This window comes from Neopsephotus bourkii, unplaced genomic scaffold (genome assembly GCF_033783945.1).
Source record: "Neopsephotus bourkii isolate Nb327-2 ecotype Australia unplaced genomic scaffold, CSIRO-AGI_Nbou_v1 NB_689, whole genome shotgun sequence".
In the NCBI taxonomy this organism is placed as follows: domain Eukaryota; kingdom Metazoa; phylum Chordata; class Aves; order Psittaciformes; family Psittacidae; genus Neopsephotus; species Neopsephotus bourkii.
The window spans coordinates 46348-66255 of record NW_026901188.1 but is presented as its reverse complement, the minus strand read 5'-3'; the positions used below and the strand labels follow the sequence as shown (position 1 = coordinate 66255).

At 62.7% G+C, this 19908-nt stretch overlaps 3 protein-coding genes across 4 annotated transcripts; 2 read left to right on the top strand and 1 right to left on the bottom strand.

Moving 5' to 3' along the window:
* Positions 1-795: 795 nt before the first annotated feature.
* Positions 796-2164, top strand: LOC133212331 (interferon-induced transmembrane protein 5-like). Its single transcript, XM_061353593.1, has 2 exons — positions 796-1018; positions 1997-2164. Exons 1-2 carry the CDS (start codon positions 833-835, stop codon positions 2147-2149), a joined length of 339 nt encoding a protein of 112 aa, XP_061209577.1. The 5' UTR covers positions 796-832; the 3' UTR covers positions 2150-2164.
* A 638-nt stretch (positions 2165-2802) lies between these two features.
* Positions 2803-3958, top strand: LOC133212319 (interferon-induced transmembrane protein 5-like). The gene is made up of 2 exons (XM_061353578.1): positions 2803-3191; positions 3697-3958. Exons 1-2 carry the CDS (start codon positions 3048-3050, stop codon positions 3913-3915), a joined length of 363 nt encoding a protein of 120 aa, XP_061209562.1. The 5' UTR covers positions 2803-3047; the 3' UTR covers positions 3916-3958.
* A 980-nt stretch (positions 3959-4938) lies between these two features.
* PGGHG (protein-glucosylgalactosylhydroxylysine glucosidase) lies at positions 4939-17239 on the bottom strand. Of its 2 annotated transcripts, none has more exons than XM_061353600.1 (14): positions 17156-17239; positions 16128-16392; positions 15396-15606; positions 13873-14302; positions 12000-12119; positions 11767-11898; positions 11400-11511; positions 10503-10575; positions 9931-10067; positions 9257-9390; positions 9052-9147; positions 8497-8594; positions 5168-5382; positions 4939-5062 (listed from the first exon to the last, which is right to left on the bottom strand). In XM_061353600.1, the coding sequence occupies exons 2-14, from the start codon at positions 16378-16380 to the stop codon at positions 4998-5000; spliced, it is 2076 nt and encodes a 691-aa protein (XP_061209584.1). In that variant the 5' UTR covers positions 16381-16392; positions 17156-17239; the 3' UTR covers positions 4939-4997. The 2 variants fall into 2 exon arrangements, with proteins under 2 accessions (XP_061209584.1, XP_061209583.1); XM_061353599.1 differs by lacking the exon at positions 17156-17239 and adding an exon at positions 16598-16778.
* Between the last annotated feature and the right edge of the window lie 2669 nt (positions 17240-19908).

Sequence of the window (19908 nt, the reverse complement as noted above, 5' to 3'; positions counted from 1 at the left end):
CTGGATCCCAACCTTTCCCTCCACTGGGTCAACTGCTTGTATTGACACTTGTATGGGTGCTCAGAACAGATGGATAAGGAGCAAACTGGCTGCTCTCAGTCCCTGTGGCTGTCCCTGGCCAGCACCCCAATACCCAACATGGGGAACCCCCACTGAGCTTCTGTGAGCAGCTTTTCCTGCAGTGCCGTACATGAGGCATTGGGGCTGGAGCACAAACACCCCCAGAACACCCCCCCTTGCCCTCGCCTGCCTCCAGCCACCCCCTTGTGCATCTCCTCCAGGCGTGGAAAGGTTAAAAGGGACCTTTGGTTCCCGGTGGGTTCAGCCCTGCAGACCGGGGGGCTCATCCCCACCCCAGTGCTACCCATGGGAACGGGTGTGGAACCGTCCAGCCCCCGACGGGAACCCGCGTTCCTCAGCAGCCATCGGGGCCGCTCCTCCGCACCGTCCCTGGCGCCAGGACCGGGCCCCCAGCAGGAAGGATGCTGCTGGTCCCGACCCCACGTGCTCTGAAGCTGCGCTCCCCGGGCTCGCCTGCTACAGGCGGGTTTCGCCTCCCCGGCGCTTCCTTCTTTCTCTTTCTACCCCGGACCTTGCTCTGCAGCGGGAGCTCCCGGCGCGCACCGAAACCAGCGGGAGCGGAGCCCCCGACCCCGGTGCGCAGCCCCAGCTCCCCTTAACCCCGCTCGGGTCCCCCGGCGGTGCGGGGCCGGTGCCGGCTCGGAGGGTCCGGTGCTGCGGGCGGTGCGGGACCGGTCCCGGCTCGGGAGGCTCCGGCGCTGCGGGCGGTGCGGGACCCATCCCGCTCCCTTCGTCCCGCAGTGGCACCACCATGAAGCCGCGGCAGGTGGAGGTGTCGATCCCGCTGCAGCCCCCCGGGGCCGGCGCCACCCCCGCCAGCGGCCCCGTTGAGCCTCCCCGGGACTACGTGCTCTGGTCGCTCTTTAACGTGCTCCTGGGCTTCGGGCTCACCTTCCTCGGCTGCTTCTGCTTCCCTGCGCTCGTCCACTCCATCAAGGTGAGGGGGGGACACCGGGGACCCCCATCCGACAACCCCGACCCAGACCCGTCCCCTCCAACCGGAAAGGGCGCCCCGGGACACCCCGAGCCAAATCGGACCCCCCTACCGCGACCCAACCCGGATACAGCCGGACATGAGACGCCCCTACACCGAACCGGACACCCCGCCGCAGCCCTATCCTCACCATTCCCCTCATGGTCCCATCCCGGGACCCCCAGCTCCACTCTCCCATCCCAGCCCCACTGATGCTGCCCAGCCCTGGACCCCCAGCTCCACTCTCCCATCCCAGCCCCACCGATGCTGCCCAACCCTGGACCCCCAGCTCCACTCTCCCATCCCAGCCCCACCGATGCTGCCCAACCCTGGACCCCCAGTTCCACTCTCCCATCCCAGCCCCACTGATGCTGCCCAGCCCTGGCACCCCCAGCTCCACTCTCCCATCCCAGCCCCACTGATGCTGCCCAGCCCTGGACCCCCAGCTCCACTCTCCCATCCCAGCCCCACCGATGCTGCCCAGCCCTGGGACCCCCAGTTCCACTCTCCCATCCCAGCCCCACCGATGCTGCCCAACCCTGGACCCCCAGCTCCACCCTCCCATCCCAGCCCCACTGATGCTGCCCAGCCCTGGCACCCCCAGCTCCACTCTCCCATCCCAGCCCCACCGATGCTGCCCAACCCTGGACCCCCAGTTCCACTCTCCCATCCCAGCCCCACTGATGCTGCCCAGCCCTGGCACCCCCAGCTCCACCCTCCCATCCCAGCCCCACTGATGCCGTCCAGCCCTGGAACCCCAGACCCGATCTTCCCCCACTGCAGCTCCCCAAACCTGCCCACCCTGGGGATGGGGACGGGCAGTGCTGGTGGCTTCACTCTCTACGCTGGGGTAATGCATCCCAGAGGTCCCACCACCAACCCCCTGGATGTGTCGCCCCCCACAACTCCCTGTAACCGCTGAGCCCCTCATTTGCCCCCCAGGCCCGTGACTGCAAGGTGCTGGGGGACATGGAGGGTGCCCGGCAGCACGGCACCCGTGCCAAGGTGCTGAACATCATCTGCTCCGTGCTGCTGGTCCTCACCCTCTTGGTCACCATCATCTTCATCATCTCCATGGTGCTCGCCACCATCTGAGCACACTGCGTGGCCACGGCCCTGCTTGCTGCCACCCCCGGGGTGCTGCTGTGACCCCCACGATGCCCCCGCTTGGGGGCAGAGGGAGAGGATCGGTGCCCCCTCACTACCCGCGCTCCACCGCCGTGCAAGGGGACGGCTGGGACACAGGCGGGGACAAGCCCCAGAGCGCTGCTGGTGACACACGTACAGGTCACCGCTGCCACAATAAAGCTTGAGCGCAAAGCCCCTCGTTTGTCACCTCATTTACAGCGGGGAAGGAGGAGAGGGTCCTTGTGCACCGCTGGGGCAGCTGCGGAGCTGCCGGCTCCCTGCCTGCACCCGCTGCGGTGCTGAGCGCTCCCAGCCCGGATCCCCACCAGGTTCCTTCAGGAAGCTCGGGAACAGGGGAAGCGATCAATCAGCGCCCCCGTTTCCCGGGCAGCACAAACCCCGTCCTGCCGCAGCCCCGAGCGCTTCCCGCTTCCAGCGGAGCCCGTGCGAGCGGCTCCTCCGCATCCCGGCTCTCACTTCCCGTTCAACGCCTCGGGCGCTGCCAGCGAGGGGCTTTCCCAGCCGGGACCACCGGGGGGACCGGGCTGGAGGCACCGGGTTCCGACCCCTCGGGGTGGCGGTCACTTGGGTTCAAAGTCACCCCAGGGCTCCGTCCTCCCCGAGGGTCCTCGCTGCAGGGGGAAGGTTGGATGTAAACCCCATGGGCTCACAGTCCCCAGCGTGTGTGTCCCGTGTCCCGTGTCCCAGCCAAGCCGAGGGACAACCGCAGCCCCGCCAGGGCTGTAATTCCCAGGTTTATATATAGAGGAGCCGCAGCCGGGGGCTATATAAGGGGCGGCCCCGCGCCGCTGCCGCAGCCGGGCTGGTGCAGCCGGAGAGCCGCGGGGTGCCCCTCACCGTGGCCATGGACACCTCGTACCCGCGGGAGGACGAGCGCAAGCGGGAGCGGTCCCCGCTGCCCCGCGACCACCTCGTCTGGTCCATCTTCAACACCATCTACATGAACTTCTGCTGCCTCGGCTTCGTGGCGCTCGCCTTCTCCGTCAAGGTAGGGCCGTGAGGCAGGGGGGACCCATGGGGAGGCACCGGGGAGCCCTCCCCGTGCTGGTGCCAAGGGATCGGCTTCCCGAGGAGCTCCCCTGGGCGGGCTGGGGTGGGGGAACCAGAGCCCAGCGCCCTCGGAGGCTGCTTGAGGGGACAAAGTAAATCCCCCCCACACCTTTCCTGCTAAGGCTATGAGACCCCCGTAGGTAACCACAGCCTCCTGCCACTGCTGGAGGACCAACCGCTGCTTCTAGAAGGTGCTGGGGTGCCTCCAGCCCCCCCATGTGCCCGACTGGGCCAGGGTGGAAAGATGGGGGAAGTCAGGGCTGCACCAGTGGGGCTCTGGAATACGCAGGAGGGAAAATCCCATTGGCAAAGAGCAGGGATGGATCCAGCCACGCTCCTGGCACTGCTCATGGGCTGCGATAGGGCAAAGCCACGTACCCCGGCTTGGGGGGGGGACACGGGGAGGGCACAGGGGCACTGCTGCCCCTTCTCTGGCATTGCAGGCGCGGGACCGGAGGGTGGCCGGGGACGTGGAGGCCGCCCGGCGCCTGAGCTCCAAGGCGCGGTGCTACAACGTGCTGGCCACGGCGTGCAGCCTGCTGCTGCCGCTGGTGCTGGCCGCGCTGGCCATCACCGGCGTCATCCACCTGGCCCAGCTCGCCCAGGACTCCGTCGGCTTCTTCACCTACCAGCTCAACGGCAGCGACGACGAGGACAAGTGATGGGGGCGAAGGGCTTGTGGAGACCCCTTCGCGGGGCTGGTGCCCCCCCCAAGGCCCCTGGTCCAAGGTGACCCAGCGCTGTGGCCACTGAGCTGGGGCGGGGGGGGGCTCAGCCCCACATCGGCCCTGCTGCAGCAGCGCCCCCAGCCCCACAGCTCGGTTTCACCTGCCTCTACCCTGTGTGCACGCACAGAGCATCCCCGCCGCGGGCAGCGCTCATTAAACACCCCACACCTCACACCAAGCCTCGGGGTGCCTCTGTCGTGCAGGGGGGTGAAAGGGGCGCGGTGAACACGGGGGTTTCACGCTCTGATCGGGCTCGTCACAGCCAGGACAAGAAGTAATCCCTGTGATGCTCCGTGCCACCCGGCCTAAAGCAGCCAGAGGCCAGGGGGGCTTTATCGCCAGCCCCACACAAAGCCAGATCGAGCCCATGGGGCTGTCATCGGGATGAGGGGATGAAAGGGACGCTGCCCTGCCGTTGATTAGGGGTTGGGTGACTGGTGACGAGGCCTGACCAGGAACCAGTGTAATTACAGGGCAGGGGACTCACTTCTCCTCCTTCCCAAAGCATTCCCACATGGTGCCTGCGGCAGGGAGCGGCCAAGGGGCTTTTTATAGACTGTGGGATCCAGCCGAGATTCCTGGGGTTTGTTTGGTGAGGACAGACCCAGGCGGGCCGGGAATGCCATCGACATCCCCACCCTGACCCAGCAAAGGGGATGCTGCAAGGTGCAGGCTGGGTCTGCAGGTATGGTGCCCCCATTTGCACGGGTACATGGGCACAGCCCTTCCCTTCCTTGCCCTCGGGGCTTCCCAGGACATGGGGAATGCCTTAAGCCAAGACACTGCAGGACACAGCAGTGAGCACACTGGATGCTGGGCTGCTTACGAGGATGCTCAGCCTCTTGGAGCTGCTGCCAGGCCAGCTCTGAGCCCAGCACCCGTGCTGGGGGCACAGGGACCCAGAGCACACACAGCCCCATGGGACAGAGGGTTTATGGCCCAGCCTGGGACCCCCCTTCCCCTCTCCGCCATCCTCTCCTCAGTTTGCCCCTGCTCCGGCGCAGAGCAGCCGAGGTTCAGGAGGTGCCAGGGGCTGATCTCTGGATCCAGCCGGCAGCCGTGGGGAGCGAGATCCTCTGCCCTGCAACAGACCCAGCCTGAGCCCTGGGACCCCCCCATGGCCCTCGCTGCAGCAGCAGCAGCAGCAGCAGCTGCAGCAGCAGCAGCCCCGGCCGTGGCACCGCACCTCTGCGCAGGGGCAGGCGCTGCCCCGACTCCTCCAGCACCGCCTCCAGGGGCAGTGCCGCAGGGGCCCCGGGGCTCGCGGTCACTTCGATCCCCATCTCCTCTCTGGTGATGCTGAAGCCGAGTTTGTTGCCCAAGTAGGAGACGCCGGTGACCTTCAGCTCGTGGACGTCGTCGGGAAAGGCCGGGTCGAAGCGGAGCCTGGACCTTGTGATCCTGGAAAGGCCGCGGCACATCAGTGATGGGAGCAAGGGGGGGCCACGAGGGAAAGCAGCTGGGGGGGGGGCAGCCACCTCCCCACAGAGACAGACACAGCCCAGAGGCACCTCCCGTTACCCTGTGCCTCTGTGGGCAGAAAGAGTCACAGAATCATGGAATGGTTTGGGATGAAGGGAACTTAAAGCTCCTCCAGCCCCAACCCCTGCCAGGGCAGGGACCCCTTCCACTGGAGCAGCTTGCTCCAAGCCCCTGTGTCCAACCTGGCCTTGAGCACTGCCAGGGATGGGGCAGCCACAGCTTCTCTGGGCACCCTGTGCCAGCGCCTCAGCACCCTCACAGGGAAGAGCTTCTGCCTAAGAGCTCAGCCTGAGCTTCCCCTGTTTCAGTCTGAACCCATCACCCCCTGTCCCATCACTCCAGTCCCTCTCCTGCATCCTTGCAGCCCCTTCAGACACTGGAGCATCAGGACTTGGATATCCCTTCAGATATGTCCCTCCTGGTGTCCCTTCACATACAGAATTCAGTCCTTAGTGCATCCCAAGGGTCTCTGGGCAAATCAGAGCACACCAATGAAGCACCCGGTGAAGACCAACTTGGGCTGTGCTCTTATGGCCCTAAAGCATTCCTGTCCCTTCCAGGTCCTCCTTGGGCTCTGTGGCCTCTGCTCTGCTGGGTTATTTGGATAAAAAAGGAACAAAGAGAGGAAAATGCTGTTTTCCATTGCAGAGCAGCTCGGGTCCCACTGCGGCTTCTGGGCCAGCCCCAGCACCTCTGCTGGGAAGCTCTGGGAATGCCCTGCTCTGAGAGGGGAAGGGGGACAGGGCACCGGCACGGGTGGCCTTGGGCAGGGATTGCCATTGAACCCGGTCACACAGACCTGCACTGGCCATGCACTGCAATGAGTGAGGAGCTTGGGAGGTGGCTGTGGCTGGGATCGTGGGATGCAGGTTCAGCCTCATGGGATGCAATCATGAGATGCAGGTTCAGCCTCATGGGCTGGGATTGTGGGATGCAGGTTCAGCCTCATGGGATGCGATCGTGGGATGCAGGTTCAGCCTCATGGGCTGGGATTGTGGGATGCAGGTTCAGCCAAATGGGCTGGGATGATGGGATGCAGGTTCAGCCTCATGGGCTGGATCATGAGATGCAGGTTCAGCCTCATGGGCTGGATCATGAGATGCAGGTTCAGCCTCATGGGCTGGGATGATGGGATGCAGGTTCAGCCTCATGAGCTGGGATGATGGGATGCAGGTTCAGCCTCATAGGCTGGGATCATGGGACACAGGTTCAGCCTCATGGGCTGGGATGATGGGATGCAGGTTCAGCCTGGATCATAGCCTGGGACAATGGGATGCAGGTTCAGCTGAGGTACCCATCACAAGTCCCTGTACTCACTTGCTGCCATTGCTCTGACAGCCACAGAACACAGGGCAGGGGATGCAGGAGCTCACCCCACACCTGGTGGAGATGCTCCTAGGCATGGTCCTCAGCTCCTGAGCCGCACCTGCCCTGAGCACTGCCCCATTGCCTGTAATGGGCCACCCCAATGGGGATGCTCCCACAGAGCCTGGTCCTCACCTCCCCTCCGGCTGTGACCGGATCAGGCCAGCAAAGCAACCCCCAGGAACCCACCTCAGCTCCACTCCCCTCAGGTTTTGGGGCTCAGCACCGCTACAGGAGCTCCTCCACCGAGAGATCAAACCCAAGCCAACAGCTTGAACCCAAGGCCTCACCCAAAGTCAGATGGAGCCGTTTGTGTGTTCTGGATGAGAAGAGGCAGAGGTCACCGCTATCTCCCCCTCAGATCTTACCTAAGAGCTCTCGACCATCACCTCCAGTGTGCTCAATGGACTGGAGGGGACTCGAGAGAGGCTCGAGGACTGGAGAGCCTCAGGCACTGCGCCAGCCTGGGCCATGCTTCCATGGGGCACGAACCCAGCCTTGAGGGCTGCTTAATGGCACCTCAACACCCCTGCACACCCGGCTGCAGCCCCAGTGCCTGCGGCTTGAGCCGGTGCCAAGGGGCCCGACCCACACACACACACACACACACACACACACACACACACACACATACAGAGCATCTGCAGCCCCCCAGCACGGATGAGGGCACCGAGCTGGGCACAGGCAGCTCGCTCCCAGCTCCACCAAGGAACGGGCGGGCTCCATCCCCACTCCAACCAAGAACGTGCTCCAGGGCCGGCTGCTTTGGGCAGGAGAGGGTGGAAATGAGGGGAAGAGCTTGATGTGTCCCCGAGGTGCTCTAACACTGGGGGATGCCGGTGAGCGCCCTCCTCCACAGGGACCTGCAGAGCCTCCTGTGTGCACCAGGATGCGGCCTCAGAGGGGCTGCGTGAGGCTGTGCTGCACCACGTCCAAAGGACACGGGCTGAGGCTCCAGCTAAGCCAGAAGCAGACCCAGGGAATGCCATTGAGCTTCCCAAGTGTCCTGGGAAGTCTCTTACCTTCCCCAACTCCATTCCCAGTCTTTAGAGTGGGAATAGGCCTATGGCAGCCCAGTGTGGCAGAGAGGACCAGGGTCTCTATTTGCAAAGGTCCCCTTTGTAAGGGGTGGAGGTATAAGGTATAAAAGAAGCAGGCTTGGGTTTGCCCATAAGGTGCCTGTATGGACTTCCTCTTCCATTGGTTGACCAACAGCCAGATCAATTGGTGGTTCCTAGCCTGGAAGCTTCAGCCACACTGAGCCAAGAAACCATGGCTACAACCACCCATGGAATGGGCAGCTCTGGATGCGTTTCTGCTGCAGACATCAACATGAGGCAGGCTGAGCACAGCCCTGAGATCATAGAGAGAGGATGGAGGAGCTCAGTGTTAGCCCACCTTTGTCTCCTTTGGAACCCAGTGCCTCTCATACTGATGTGGCTGGAGGAGAAAGGGACCAAAGCTGGGAATTCCACCCTGACCTCCACCAGGAGCCACACTTCCTCCAGGATCATCAGCAGCGCTCCTGTCTGGTCACTGCCTGCTGGGAGCTCTGGAGGATGCTCTGGATGCCGCGAGTCCCTTTCCCTTCCATCGCTCCGGCTCAAAGGTGAGAGCTCAAGCCCATGTCATAGCTTAGGAACCACAGTGACACAAGCGGGGCCTCACCTGAAGCCGGTGTAGCCGAAGAGGATGGCCTGCAGGAATCCACCCATCCCCGTCAAGAAGTTCACGGCTCCTGACCCGTCCGAGTTCTCCACCCAGATCTGCTCCAGTGAGAGGAAGGAGGACTCAGCCCTGGCACTGGGACCTCCATGGGCCTGGGGCTCTGTGTGCACTGACTGCTGTCAGTGTCATGTACCTGGGGTGCTGCAGTGCCCATGCCCTGCTGCCCACCCTGCACTGGGCAGCCTCTGATGCATCTCTAAACATCACCACCCCCGTTCCATCCCATCCCTGGCAGCAGATGGAAGCCGGGGGGATGATACCGGCCCTGGGCTTTGTATTGCCCAGTAGGAAGCTGATGCCCCCTTATTGCTCTGGGAAGCACACAGAGAGGAGACCGAGCGTGCACCCACGCAGCTCAATGCAGCACTAACCCAGGGACCACGCATGCAGCCAGCACAGACCCTTGTGGTGCCTCTCGGTGTGATGTGACCCATGGAGAACAGCCGGGCAGAGCCAGGCTGGGGCATCACGGGTGGGACTCAAACCCCAGCTCACCTTGAAGGGCTCCGTGATGTTACTGAAGCATTTGTTGAGCAGGGCCTGGGCTCTCTGCACCTCCTTCAGCTCCAGCCAGCCCACGGCAAACATGCTCTGCAGGAGAGAGCCTCCAGCTGGAACCGGAGCTTCCAGGTCCCTTCAACCCGAACCAGGCTGGCACTCCCTGATGCTGTGAACCCCACACAGGCATTGCCCCGCTCACCCAGGTCATGGCTGGGCCGTGCAGCTCTGTGACGGGCTCGTACATCTCCAGGTCGTTTCTCCGGACCTCAGGGCTCATGGGGTGCATCAGCGGGAAGCCGAGCAGGACCACGTCCGCTTGCTTCACCGGCTCACCTGGGGATGGGCTCGGTCAGGGCCTGATTCCAGCCGGGAACAACGGGCACACCGATGGCCTGCTTACTGATGGGAACAAACCCGCATGCAGAGACCTGCACAGCAGACACCACATCGGGCAGGCCGTGCATCCCCGCTGCCTTGCCACGGCAGAGCGGAGCAGCAGCCCATGGTCTGCCCTCAGTGCTGAGGCAGCACCCAGGCTGACAGCACCCAAACCTCGGCCACAAAGGAACAGCTCCCAGGTTACCCTGCCCCTCGTGGGGAGAACAGGGGCACCAAACTGGGCCACTTCCACTGGAACCAGCCCCTTCCCTCCCAGAGGCCAGGGGCTGCTGGAAGGGTAACGCACAGCAGGAAGGTGAGACCCATCTGCAATGGGCTCACAGCAACCCCATCACTGCACCCCAGCACCAAAGGTCTCTTCCTGCTCTCCGTGTTCCCAAATGTCCCAGTTTGATAAGGCCACAAATGAGAAACAACAACCGAGAGGCAGAACCCATTGACAGCAGGCTCTGCATGCCGCTGCCCTGCGCTCACCCGGCCGGTAGCCGTCATACTCGGGATGGTATTCCCTCCCCGCATCAAAGGGCACTTTGATGCTGCTGGCGCGGCGCAGCCACTGCTCGGGCACTGGGATCAACAAGTCTCGAGCCAAATGGGCTGCAAAAGTCAAGCTGAACAATGGTGCCCGTCATGGACGGGGGCCTGGGACCCCTCGCAGCGGGGAGCAGGAGGAAGGGAACAGAAAGAACTGATTGAGCCACAGAGAAAGGGTTCTCTGAGAGAGCACAGCCCGGGGTAGCAGCCTCCATTGCTGGTGCTGGGGACCTGCTCCTCCAGCCTCAGGGGCCCCCCACTGCCTGCCTGCATGGGCATCCCATAGAGCACAGGCAGAGAAACCCTCCTGTGGAGCGGAACCGCCCTCATGCGGGCACCTGAGGCAGCTCCAATGAACCTCCATGGGGCAGCTCCTTCTAAGGGCAGGCAAAGGGGCCAGCTCCGACAGAGGCAGGGGGAGAGCAGGAGGGCGCGTTCCATGCAGGATCCCCGGGGCAGGAAGGGGGCAGCGGGGCAGGAAGGGGGGAGCTGGGGCAGGGCACGGGCGTTACCTCCGCTGGGCCACGGCGTTGGTGTACGCGGAGTTGTCAACGTGGCAGTGGTGCTCATCCGGGGGCATCACATCTGGGGAGCAACGGGAGAGGAGCGCAGGGACCTGCACCACAGCCCCGGCACCTCGGCCTGCAGGCACCCCCCGCTGCCCAGGCGAGGCGGCCCCCGAGGCGCTCATGCAGTCAAGCCGCTCAGCTTCCCCTATGCACAAGCTCAGCCCCGTCCTTGGCTGCCCTCCTGCAGCCCGTGCCCAGGAGGAGAGAAGGCCCCTTCCCGAGAGGTGCATGAAACCGGACATCTGAACGCGTGACTGCTGGGAGCACCGGGCTCAGCCGCACCGGAGCCAGCCTGCAGCCACCCCACAGGCTCCTCCAGCCCCATGGAGACCCCTTCGCTCTACCCCAGCCTTGCTCCTCCAGACCCTCCTCCCACAGACACCCCCTGCTCCCCCCCAGGGCCAGCTTGGACTCGCTCACACAAGGTGCTGCAGCAGGACCGGTGCCGCAGGAGACCCTGTACCCTGCCCCCTGCATCAGCGCCTGACCTTGGTCAGCACCAACAGCCCCACGGGTCCTGCATGGGACTGAACTCCCTTGGAGCCGAGTCCTTCCCCTCTAAACCCCTGCACTCTGTGCCACCGGGCACAAAGGCATCGCCCATGCTTGTGGCATCAGCATGGAAGAGGACATTTAGAGGTGTCCCGTGAGTGGGAAGGGGCTGAGAGACTCTAGCGCTGGAAGAGAGCCGAGCATCTTGTCCTGTGTTTGCACGGACACAGCCATTACCCCTGCGATATTCCAGAGGGCAGCAGCCCCGTGCCCCAGGCCAGGTCTGGGGGGGTGGCCCCAAGCCTCTGCTCACAATCCCATCCCTACAGACGGGCCTGGCAGCGGTACCTCTGATGTGGTAGCACTGCTCCTCCTCGCTCCACACCATCCTGCTGCACCAGTACTGAGCCACGGCACACACCAGCCTCCAGCCTCCATCCTCCCTGAACAGCTTCTGGTCCTGGAGCAGCCCCAGCCAGAGGGAAGCAGGGGGTGAGGGAGGGTGCCCAGAGCCAGCCCAGCCGCAGGACAGGAGCTCTCAGATGGATGCAGCAGGAGGAAAGGGCAGAAAACCGGGCTGGCTTGAGCCAAGAGGATGCTGAGCCACCCAGAGCAGGCAGGGCTGGAGGAGGGAGCGGAGGCACCACCAGTAACTGATGGGAGCAGAGAGCAGCAGAGCTCCTGTGGAGCAGTGCCAGCGCCGAGCCGCCGGTACCTGCGTGGTGTGGTAATACTGCTCGAAGGCCACCAGCACGTCCCCGCTGATGTGGATTTCCTGGGCTCCGTAGATCTCCTCAGGGCAGACTTCCCGGCCGGTGGCTGCGCTCTCCCATGGGAACTTCGCGCCCTGCCAGGAGCAGAGCCCGGGGGAGCAGCGCCCGGCTCAGCCCGGAGCCCAGCACGGTGCCCATGGGGGCCCAGCACCCCCATCCCCGTCCCCATCCCCACCTCGTAGCCTTGCTCCCGTGCGTTGTGCAGGGCTCCTTCCAGCGTCCGGATGCGGTACTCCAGCATGGCTCGGGCAGCCTCGGGATAGAACAGCAGGATGTTCGGGAATACCCAGATCTCCTGGAAGCAGATGGAGGGGTTGGGGGGCACCCAAACGCTGCCTTCAGTTCACCCTCCATCCCAAATGCTCTGACTGCGATTTTGCTACTCCTGAGAGGTGCCATTCCATGGGATCAACAGGAGGGATAAATCCACATGGAACTGCTCCTGCCCATGCCTGCTGCTCTCGGGTCTCCTAGGAGGATCCCAGGGGGACCTCCCATCGTGCAAGACAAGGGAGGCTCTGGAGAGGGTCAAACCCAACGCATCAGCAGGAAGAACACACAAGGTGCATGGGAAGCCCCTGACCACTGCAGGTGCTGAGAGAGATCAGTTACTCAGCTGCAGTAAGAAGTTAATGCCAAAGACGACACAGCAAGGGCTGGATCTGCTGGACCTGAGCCTGGGAGCTGCAGCCTTCACCCAGATGTGCCTCAGCTGGAACTGAAACCCGTTTACAGCCCAGGTTCAGAGCCCTTGCTGTGCCCTGCCTTTGGCAGGGGATGAACGCTGGTAACTGGTGCTCAGCTGAGGCTGAGCAGTGCTCATCCGAGGTCTGGGATGTGCCAGTGTCCTGCGCTCTGCTGATGAAGCACAGAGCAGGAGACACAGAGGCCACAACCACCAGTGGAAGCTGCAGCCCCATGAGTCACCAGCCTCTATGGGGATGGAAGGACCCCAGTAAGATGTTAGAGGTGTGCGTGTCCAGGGATGGTGGGCGAGGGTCTCCAAGCACCCAAAGCCAGCACCGGGTGGCTTCACCTGGGACCTCTGGAGCAGGAGGGACCGAAGGGCCAGTGTTAAAATCCCCTGAGCAGAATCAGTGCAACCAGAGCAGGTTTTGCTGCAGCTTTGGGGGTGCGTGGATCAGTGCAAAGCACGGAGCAGGGGCTGGAGTCCTTGGCAGCCTGGTTTGGGTTGAAGAGACCTTAAAGCTCCTCCAGCTCCAACCCCTGCCAGGGCAGGGACCCCTTCCACTGGAGCAGCTTGCTCCAAGCCCCTGTGTCCAACCTGGCCTTGAGCACTGCCAGGGATGGGGCAGCCACAGCTTCTCTGGGCACCCTGTGCCAGTGCCTCAGCACCCTCACAGGGAAGAGCTTCTGCCCTCAGATACTGACCAAGGCTGGTAACGGACTGGATCCAGCCCCACCAGACCGGGAGCAGGAGCCTCAACACCACCCAGTGTCTCCTGCTCACACCATGCAATGGAGCTGAGCACCCGCTGGTGTGGCTGCCCCAGAGCAGGTCTAAGCCCCTGGTGGGACAAAGCCACCCTGCCCATCCAGCTTACTGAGCACACCCCAAACCCATGCTCAAGGGCTGCACGTGCCCATCACAGAAAACACTTCTTTTTCCAGTGGTTCAGGGCCTGCTGATGGCACCAAAGCTGGGAGGGGAAAGGCAGGTTTCAACTTGCTTCCTTTCAAAGAGCTGTTGGTGCCTGGGCTCTGTGCCAGTCACTGGAGCACCCTGGGGCTACCAACCTGTATCCCAGCCCCAGACCTCAGAGTGGGGAAGGGGAGCGCCCTGTGGTGGGGTCTCACCCCTAATGTCCCTGCAGCAGCCCCAGGCACCCAGCTTCAATTTCAACAATTCACTTTTGAGTGGGAGACAGCCTGGATGAGGAAACCCCGGGACGGAGCTGGGTCTGGGCAGCTCTTTGAATGGAGCGGGAGGGAGAGCATCCTCCTGCCGGGGGCGGCATCGCAGCATCCTGCATCCTGCATCCCGCCCGCTGCGCGACGCCAGCCCCGGGTACCGCGGCGGCACTGACCTGGTCCCAGAAGACGTGGCCCCAGTAGTCCTCTCCGCGCCCGCCGTTGGCGACCCCGCCGGGGCTGATGCCGTGGGAGGGCAGCGCCGGCTGCGGGGCGATGGAGCTCAGGAGGTAGAAGAGGCTCCCGCGCAGCGCCCGCCGCAGCCGCAGGGGCCCGGCCAGCTCCACGCTGCAGCCCCCCCACAGCGCGGCCCAGGCGCGGGCGTGGCGCCGGTGCAGGGACCCCGCGGCCGCGCAGGCCTGGCCCCGCCGGTAGCTGCCCTCGGCCCCCTCCTCGCTGCCGGCCACGGCCGTCAGGAACTGCCAGCACCGCTCCCGCTCCTCCCCGCGCAGCGTCAGCGCCCCGGGCACCGGCGTCCAGAGCATGTGAACGGCGGGACAGGGCCCCCCCCGCACCTCGGGAACCAGCGTCCTCCCATAGACGTAGCTGCGGGGACAGCAAGGGCAGGGAGAGGCGAGCAGAGATTGCGGGGCTGGAGCACGGACACCCGAGCCGCAGGGACCTGTCCCGGCAGCCGAGGGCAGGCTCCGGCTCCCACCCAGGATGGAAGCTCCATCATCCCCGTGCTGCAGCCCCAGAAATGAGACTGAACTTCATTACAACCGGTCCCCAGTCCCAACCAGCCACTTGGAGAGGTCATCTTGAAGACAACCACATCTTTTAGAGGCCACTCTGTCCCTAGAACTGATGCACACGGCTTCAAGGACATGGGAACTTCTCAACAAGTTATTTATGCTAAAATTCGGCAGCTTTGGGGCTCTAACTGTGGTGGGCAGCTCAGGTGGAACGCTTGGCATGGTTTACTCAAGGACACCCTGGAAAGGTTGGGCTCAAGGATGGTAAGAGTCAAGATGCTTCAAATATGTGGCCAGCCCGGCAAGAAGGTACCAGGTCCGGGAGTCCTCAACCAAGCTGTCATTAGAACCCTCACAGGTCAAAGAGCCCCTTGCCCAGGTTAGACCCCAGGCTGAGCATGTGAAAGGGTGCTAAGTTCATTAGGGTACATGCTAATTAGTAACCAGTCCCTGCACGGAGCCTGCCCTCAGAACCTGCTGACTCAGCACCGGCTTTGGACACAAGCACGATGCAGGACGTGACTCGGGGGCACTTGACTTTTGGGACCCCCCCCCCCAGCACCCAAACCTGCGTGGATCCAGACTAAACCCCCCGTGCCCCCCGTGTGCGTGAGCGCTGGCTTCTGGCACACCAGGCATTGGGCTGGCAACAGAACCTCCTCCAAAGCCAAACCCATTCCTGTGCAATCACACCCCCCCCTGCGGCCCTCGCTGCCCTTTTTCATGCCAGTGGCAGGAATAATCCCGGGGTGGCAGGTAATGAATGCGTTTCTGTGCTGGATTTGGGGTTTGTTTTATATGCCCTATGTGAAGAAGCAGGTTTGCACCAGCCTCCACCCCACCCAGCCTGGCTCCAGCCTTACTCTTGCCACGCATCCCCTAACACAGTGCACAGCAGCCCATGCAGGATGCATTCAGGGCCAGGCCCCCCTGATCCAACTCACTGTGCTCCCTGGAAGTCGGGTCCCTGTTTCAGGTCCAAGTCCTGGCTCTTTGGCTCAAAGGGAGTCTGGAGCTGGATGGTGATGGGTCGGGTGGTGGGAGCCGACCGCCGGATGGTGATGCTGACCACCAGCAAGTGGACAAGGGAATAGTGAGCGTAGATCTGCTGGGTGGCCACGTAATCTGTTGACCGAAGCTCATGGCTGAAGGTTCCTGTAAGCACAACGAGAGCCATCAGCCTTCAGAACCATCAGGACCTGATGCTCTGCCCCAGGCTCCCCATTCTGCCCCTATTGTCTGCTTCCTACTGGTAAAGGAACTGCCTTAGGTCCAGATCCAAACACAGCTTTTGACCAGACACCATTAACACACTGAATCTGGCCAAGCCACTGGGGAACGATTTGTGCTGCACAATGTTCCATCAGGCTTTATGATCAAACAGTGTTTGCTCAGCCTGGCTAAAGCAGGGACTGATGCAGCCTGGACATCACTCTTATCCTCACAAGAAAGGGGAGCTTCCCACTTGCTCCAGTGTGGGTTTGGAAGAACACCCGCAGGCGAGCAGAGAGCGGGGAGGAGAGAGATGGGGCCCTGTGGGAGAGGCGAAGAGGCTTTAACTTCCAGAAGAGAGGCAGCGGCGGCTGAGGGAGGAGCGATGGGTGCCCCGGGGGGAAGGCGCGCAGGGAGGCAGCAGGACCGGGGTTAGTTTACACCCTGCCCGGCCCCACCGTTACCCGTGCGGGTGTCCAGGGTGAAGGTCTCCTCCAGGCCGCCCTCGCCGGGCACCGCCATGCGCACGTTGGCGGGGCTGGGCACGTCGGCGCGGTGCGCATCGCCCGCGGCACCGCTGTACACGCCGCTCACGTGCAGGACCTCGCGGTACACGCGTGTGCCCAGGTAAGCGTTGGTGACCGTGGCCAGGAGCCGCGGGTCCGCGGGCAGAGAGGAGGAGGAGAACACGGCCGGGTCCTCGCTGCCGTCAGCCATGGCCCCAGCGCCCTGCGGCACAACTCAGGGTCAGGGGCACAGCGGGGCTGAGCGCGGCCCCCTCCAGCCCCGGCACCATCCTGCGGTCCCCACTGCTGCGAGCATCCCTTCAGACCCCACCTCCTCCATCCCAGCGCCGGGGCAGGAGCATCCCCTCCTCCTGCAGCTCCCCTTGTTCCTCTTCGCTCCAACCACCTCCAGCTCACCCAAACCTCACCAAGCATCGCGGGCCCCAGCACTTCTCCCGTTCCCCTCCTGTTCCTCTTCTGCTGCCTTTGCCGTGACAGGATCTCACCAACACAACCCAGCCACCTTCCTCTTCTTCCTTCCTCTCCCCCCAGCGCTATTAAACACTGCTCTGTGGCCTCCGCAGCTCACTGCCCCCCTGTGCTCCCCCTCACTCCTGCACCTCGAGCTCACCCCCAGTTCCTGGATTCTGGGGTAGGGCATTTTTATAACTACATATACAAATACATATCTACATATACATACATTTAAGGATATATAAAGAGACATTTATAAAAGGCACCTTACAGAAGGGAGCTGCCGCTGGGGCAGGCACCGCTAGGAACTGCAGTAACACAGGAAGGGTAAAGCAAAAGCACCCAGGGACACCCCAAGCGGCGGTGGAAGCCCGGCCCGGCCTGAGCACCCCAAACCCGCCCCCCTCCCGACCGCAGCGGCTGCTGACGGCCCCGGTGCTTTCCTCAACCAGGGCTGAACGGGGGAGAAACCCCCGCTCTGCCCCGGGAACTGCGACCAAACAAAGGCGAACCCAGAGGGAGCGGCTCCGAGGAGAGGACGGATCCTGCCTGGGTCCGGCCCTGCTCCGCGGGCCCCGTGGCGGGACGGGACGGAAGTTGCCCGACGGAGGAGGAAGGAAGGAAACAACTTTTTTCCCCTCCTGGGACAACCGGTAATGGTGAAACCGGGCCCGGCCCAGGGCTCACAGCGGGGAAGGAGGAACCGGCACGGGAGCAGCGCTTCCCCCGGTGCTGCACCCCCGAACTCACCCGAGCGAGGCAGCGGCTCCTTGTCCCTGCACGCCCTGACCCTGCTCCTCAGGCGCTGCGGAGGGAACGGAGCCAGGTTCCAGCTTGGGCTCCGTTCGCCGCTGCCTCCCCGTGACCCGGCTGCGGCACGGACCGGAGCTGAGGCGGTGCCTGCGAGCACCCTGCTCCGGCTCCCCTGCTCCAGCGTCCTGCACCGCAGGGCACCAGCGCTGCTGCTTCCACAGCCCTGCCACGGGCAAAGCGGCTTGCACCGAGAGGTCCCCAGAGAGGTCCCAGAACCATAGAACAGGGAACGGTTTGGATTGAAGGGACCTCAAAGCTCCTCCAGCTCCAGCCCCTGCCAGGGCAGGGACCCCTTCCACTGGAGCAGCTTGCTCCAAGCCCCTGTGTCCAACCTGGCCTTGAGCACTGCCAGGGATGGGGCAGCCACAGCTTCTCTGGGCACCCTGTGCCAGCGCCTCAGCACCCTCACAGGGAAGAATTCCTTCCTTGAACCTAACCTAAGCACCCCCTGTTTAAGTTTGAACCCAAGTGGCAGTAACAAGGTTACCCAGCACTGTTGGTCATTATAATACACAGGTACCAACAAGGTAACCTGTGCCATCTGTGTTCCCAGGTGCAGACACTGATCCTGATGAGCCCCAGGACCAATGGAAACAACTCCTTTGAGCCCAGATGCAGCCACCATGAGCAGGAAATGGCTCATGAGGGGTTCCCCCCACTCACAGCCCGTGTGCATCTCATGCACCTTACATCAGCCTCCAGTTTTTATCTCTAGCATTTGTTGGGCTCAGTGACTTTCTGCCGTTATTTCCAGATCCTTTTCCACTTCATATCGAATCTTAGAACGGTTTAGGTTGGAAAGGACCTTAAAACCATGCAATTCCAAGTGCCTGCTGTGGTTAGGGACATGTCACACTAGACCAGGTTGCTCCAAGCCCCATCCAACCTGACCTGGGAGCTGCTCTAAGGTCTCCCCTTAAGGAGCCTTCTTCTTCAGGCAATACATGGATATTCCCCTGGATCCCAGATGTGCCTCCAGCTCAGTAAATGCTCACGAGCAGATGGAGCCTTCCAAATCCACCCGATACCTGACCTCTTTTATCCCAAAGCCTTCCCTGTTTGCCAGCTTCCACCCATCAGCCTCCACACACCTGCAGCTGGAGCAGCTTTGAGGTTCCCCACTCAGCCCCATCACTCCCTGCCCATGTCCCCAGTGTGTCAGAGGGGCCCCACATCAGTGTGCCTGGTCCTTGCAGGCACAGAGCCCTCAGCAGGAAGGGGACACTGAGCCCCTGCCCTGTGCTCAGAGAGGGGGAACAGCTTGGGGAGAGCCAGCAGTGACAGGGTAGACATTGCACACAGAGCCATGGAACCAGCCAGGCTGGGAAAGAGCTTCCAGCTCATCCAGTCCAACCCCTACCCCAGCAGTGACAGGATAGACATTGCACATAGAGCCATGGAACCAACCAGGCTGGGAAAGAGCTTCCAGCTCATCCAGTCCAACCCCTACCCCAGCAGTGACAGGATAGACATTGCACATAGAGCCATGGAACCAACCAGGCTGGGAAAGAGCTTCCAGCTCATCCAGTCCAACCCCTACCCCAGCAGTGACAGGATAGACATTGCACATAGAGCCATGGAACCAACCAGGCTGGGAAAGAGCTTCCAGCTCATCCAGTCCAACCCCTACCCCAGCAGTGACAGGATAGACATTGCACATAGAGCCATGGAACCAACCAGGCTGGGAAAGAGCTTCCAGCTCATCCAGTCCAACCCCTACCCCAGCAGTGACAGGATAGACATTGCACATAGAGCCATGGAACCAACCAGGCTGGGAAAGAGCTTCCAGCTCATCCAGTCCAACCCCTACCCCAGCAGTGACAGGATAGACATTGCACATAGAGCCATGGAACCAACCAGGCTGGGAAAGAGCTTCCAGCTCATCCAGTCCAACCCCTACCCCAGCAGTGACAGGATAGACATTGCACATAGAGCCATGGAACCAACCAGGCTGGGAAAGAGCTTCCAGCTCATCCAGTCCAACCATTGCCCAGCAGTGCCAAGGCCACCACTGACCCATGGCACCGAGGCCTCGTCTATAGGGTTTGTGAACACTTGCAGGGCCGGTGCCTGCAGCCCTGCCCTGGGCAGCCTGTTCCAATGCCTGAGCACCCTCTGGGGCAGGAATTGTTCCTCAGCTCCATCTAACCCTGCCCTGGTGCAGCTTGAGGCCGGTTCCTCTTGTCCCATCCCTTGTTCCTTGGGAGCAGAGCCCAGCCCCACCGCGCTATTACTGCTGTCAGGCAGTGTGTTCTCTGTAGATACAGAGCGCCCCCAGATTCACCTGTGAGCCCCAAAACACAGACATCAACCAAGGTCTGAGAGCACGCTGGAAATGCGGCGTGAGCTGGTAGGAAGGGTCTGGGGAGCACAGATAAAGGCTGGGTTTGTCTTATCTCTGGGTCCCACCGAGCTCAGTAGCACCAAAGGGAGCGTTTCCCTAGGGACACGT

Bases quoted from the DNA above. Each gene is read 5' to 3' on its own strand.
- LOC133212331 (XM_061353593.1), top strand. From the start codon at position 833: ATGAAGCCGCGGCAGGTGGAGGTGTCGATCCCGCTGCAGCCCCCCGGG. The intron at 1,019-1,996 runs GTGAGGGGGGGA...TTTGCCCCCCAG, and splicing joins CGCTCGTCCACTCCATCAAG to GCCCGTGACTGCAAGGTGCT.
- PGGHG (XM_061353600.1), bottom strand. From the start codon at position 16,380: ATGGCTGACGGCAGCGAGGACCCGGCCGTGTTCTCCTCCTCCTCTCTG. The intron at 14,303-15,395 runs GTGAGTTGGATC...CTGTCCCCGCAG, and splicing joins CCCGACTTCCAGGGAGCACA to CTACGTCTATGGGAGGACGC. The intron at 10,576-11,399 runs GTACCGCTGCCA...GTTGCTCCCCAG, and splicing joins GCAGTGCTACCACATCAGAG to ATGTGATGCCCCCGGATGAG.
- LOC133212319 (XM_061353578.1), top strand. From the start codon at position 3,048: ATGGACACCTCGTACCCGCGGGAGGACGAGCGCAAGCGGGAGCGGTCC. The intron at 3,192-3,696 runs GTAGGGCCGTGA...CTGGCATTGCAG, and splicing joins CGCTCGCCTTCTCCGTCAAG to GCGCGGGACCGGAGGGTGGC.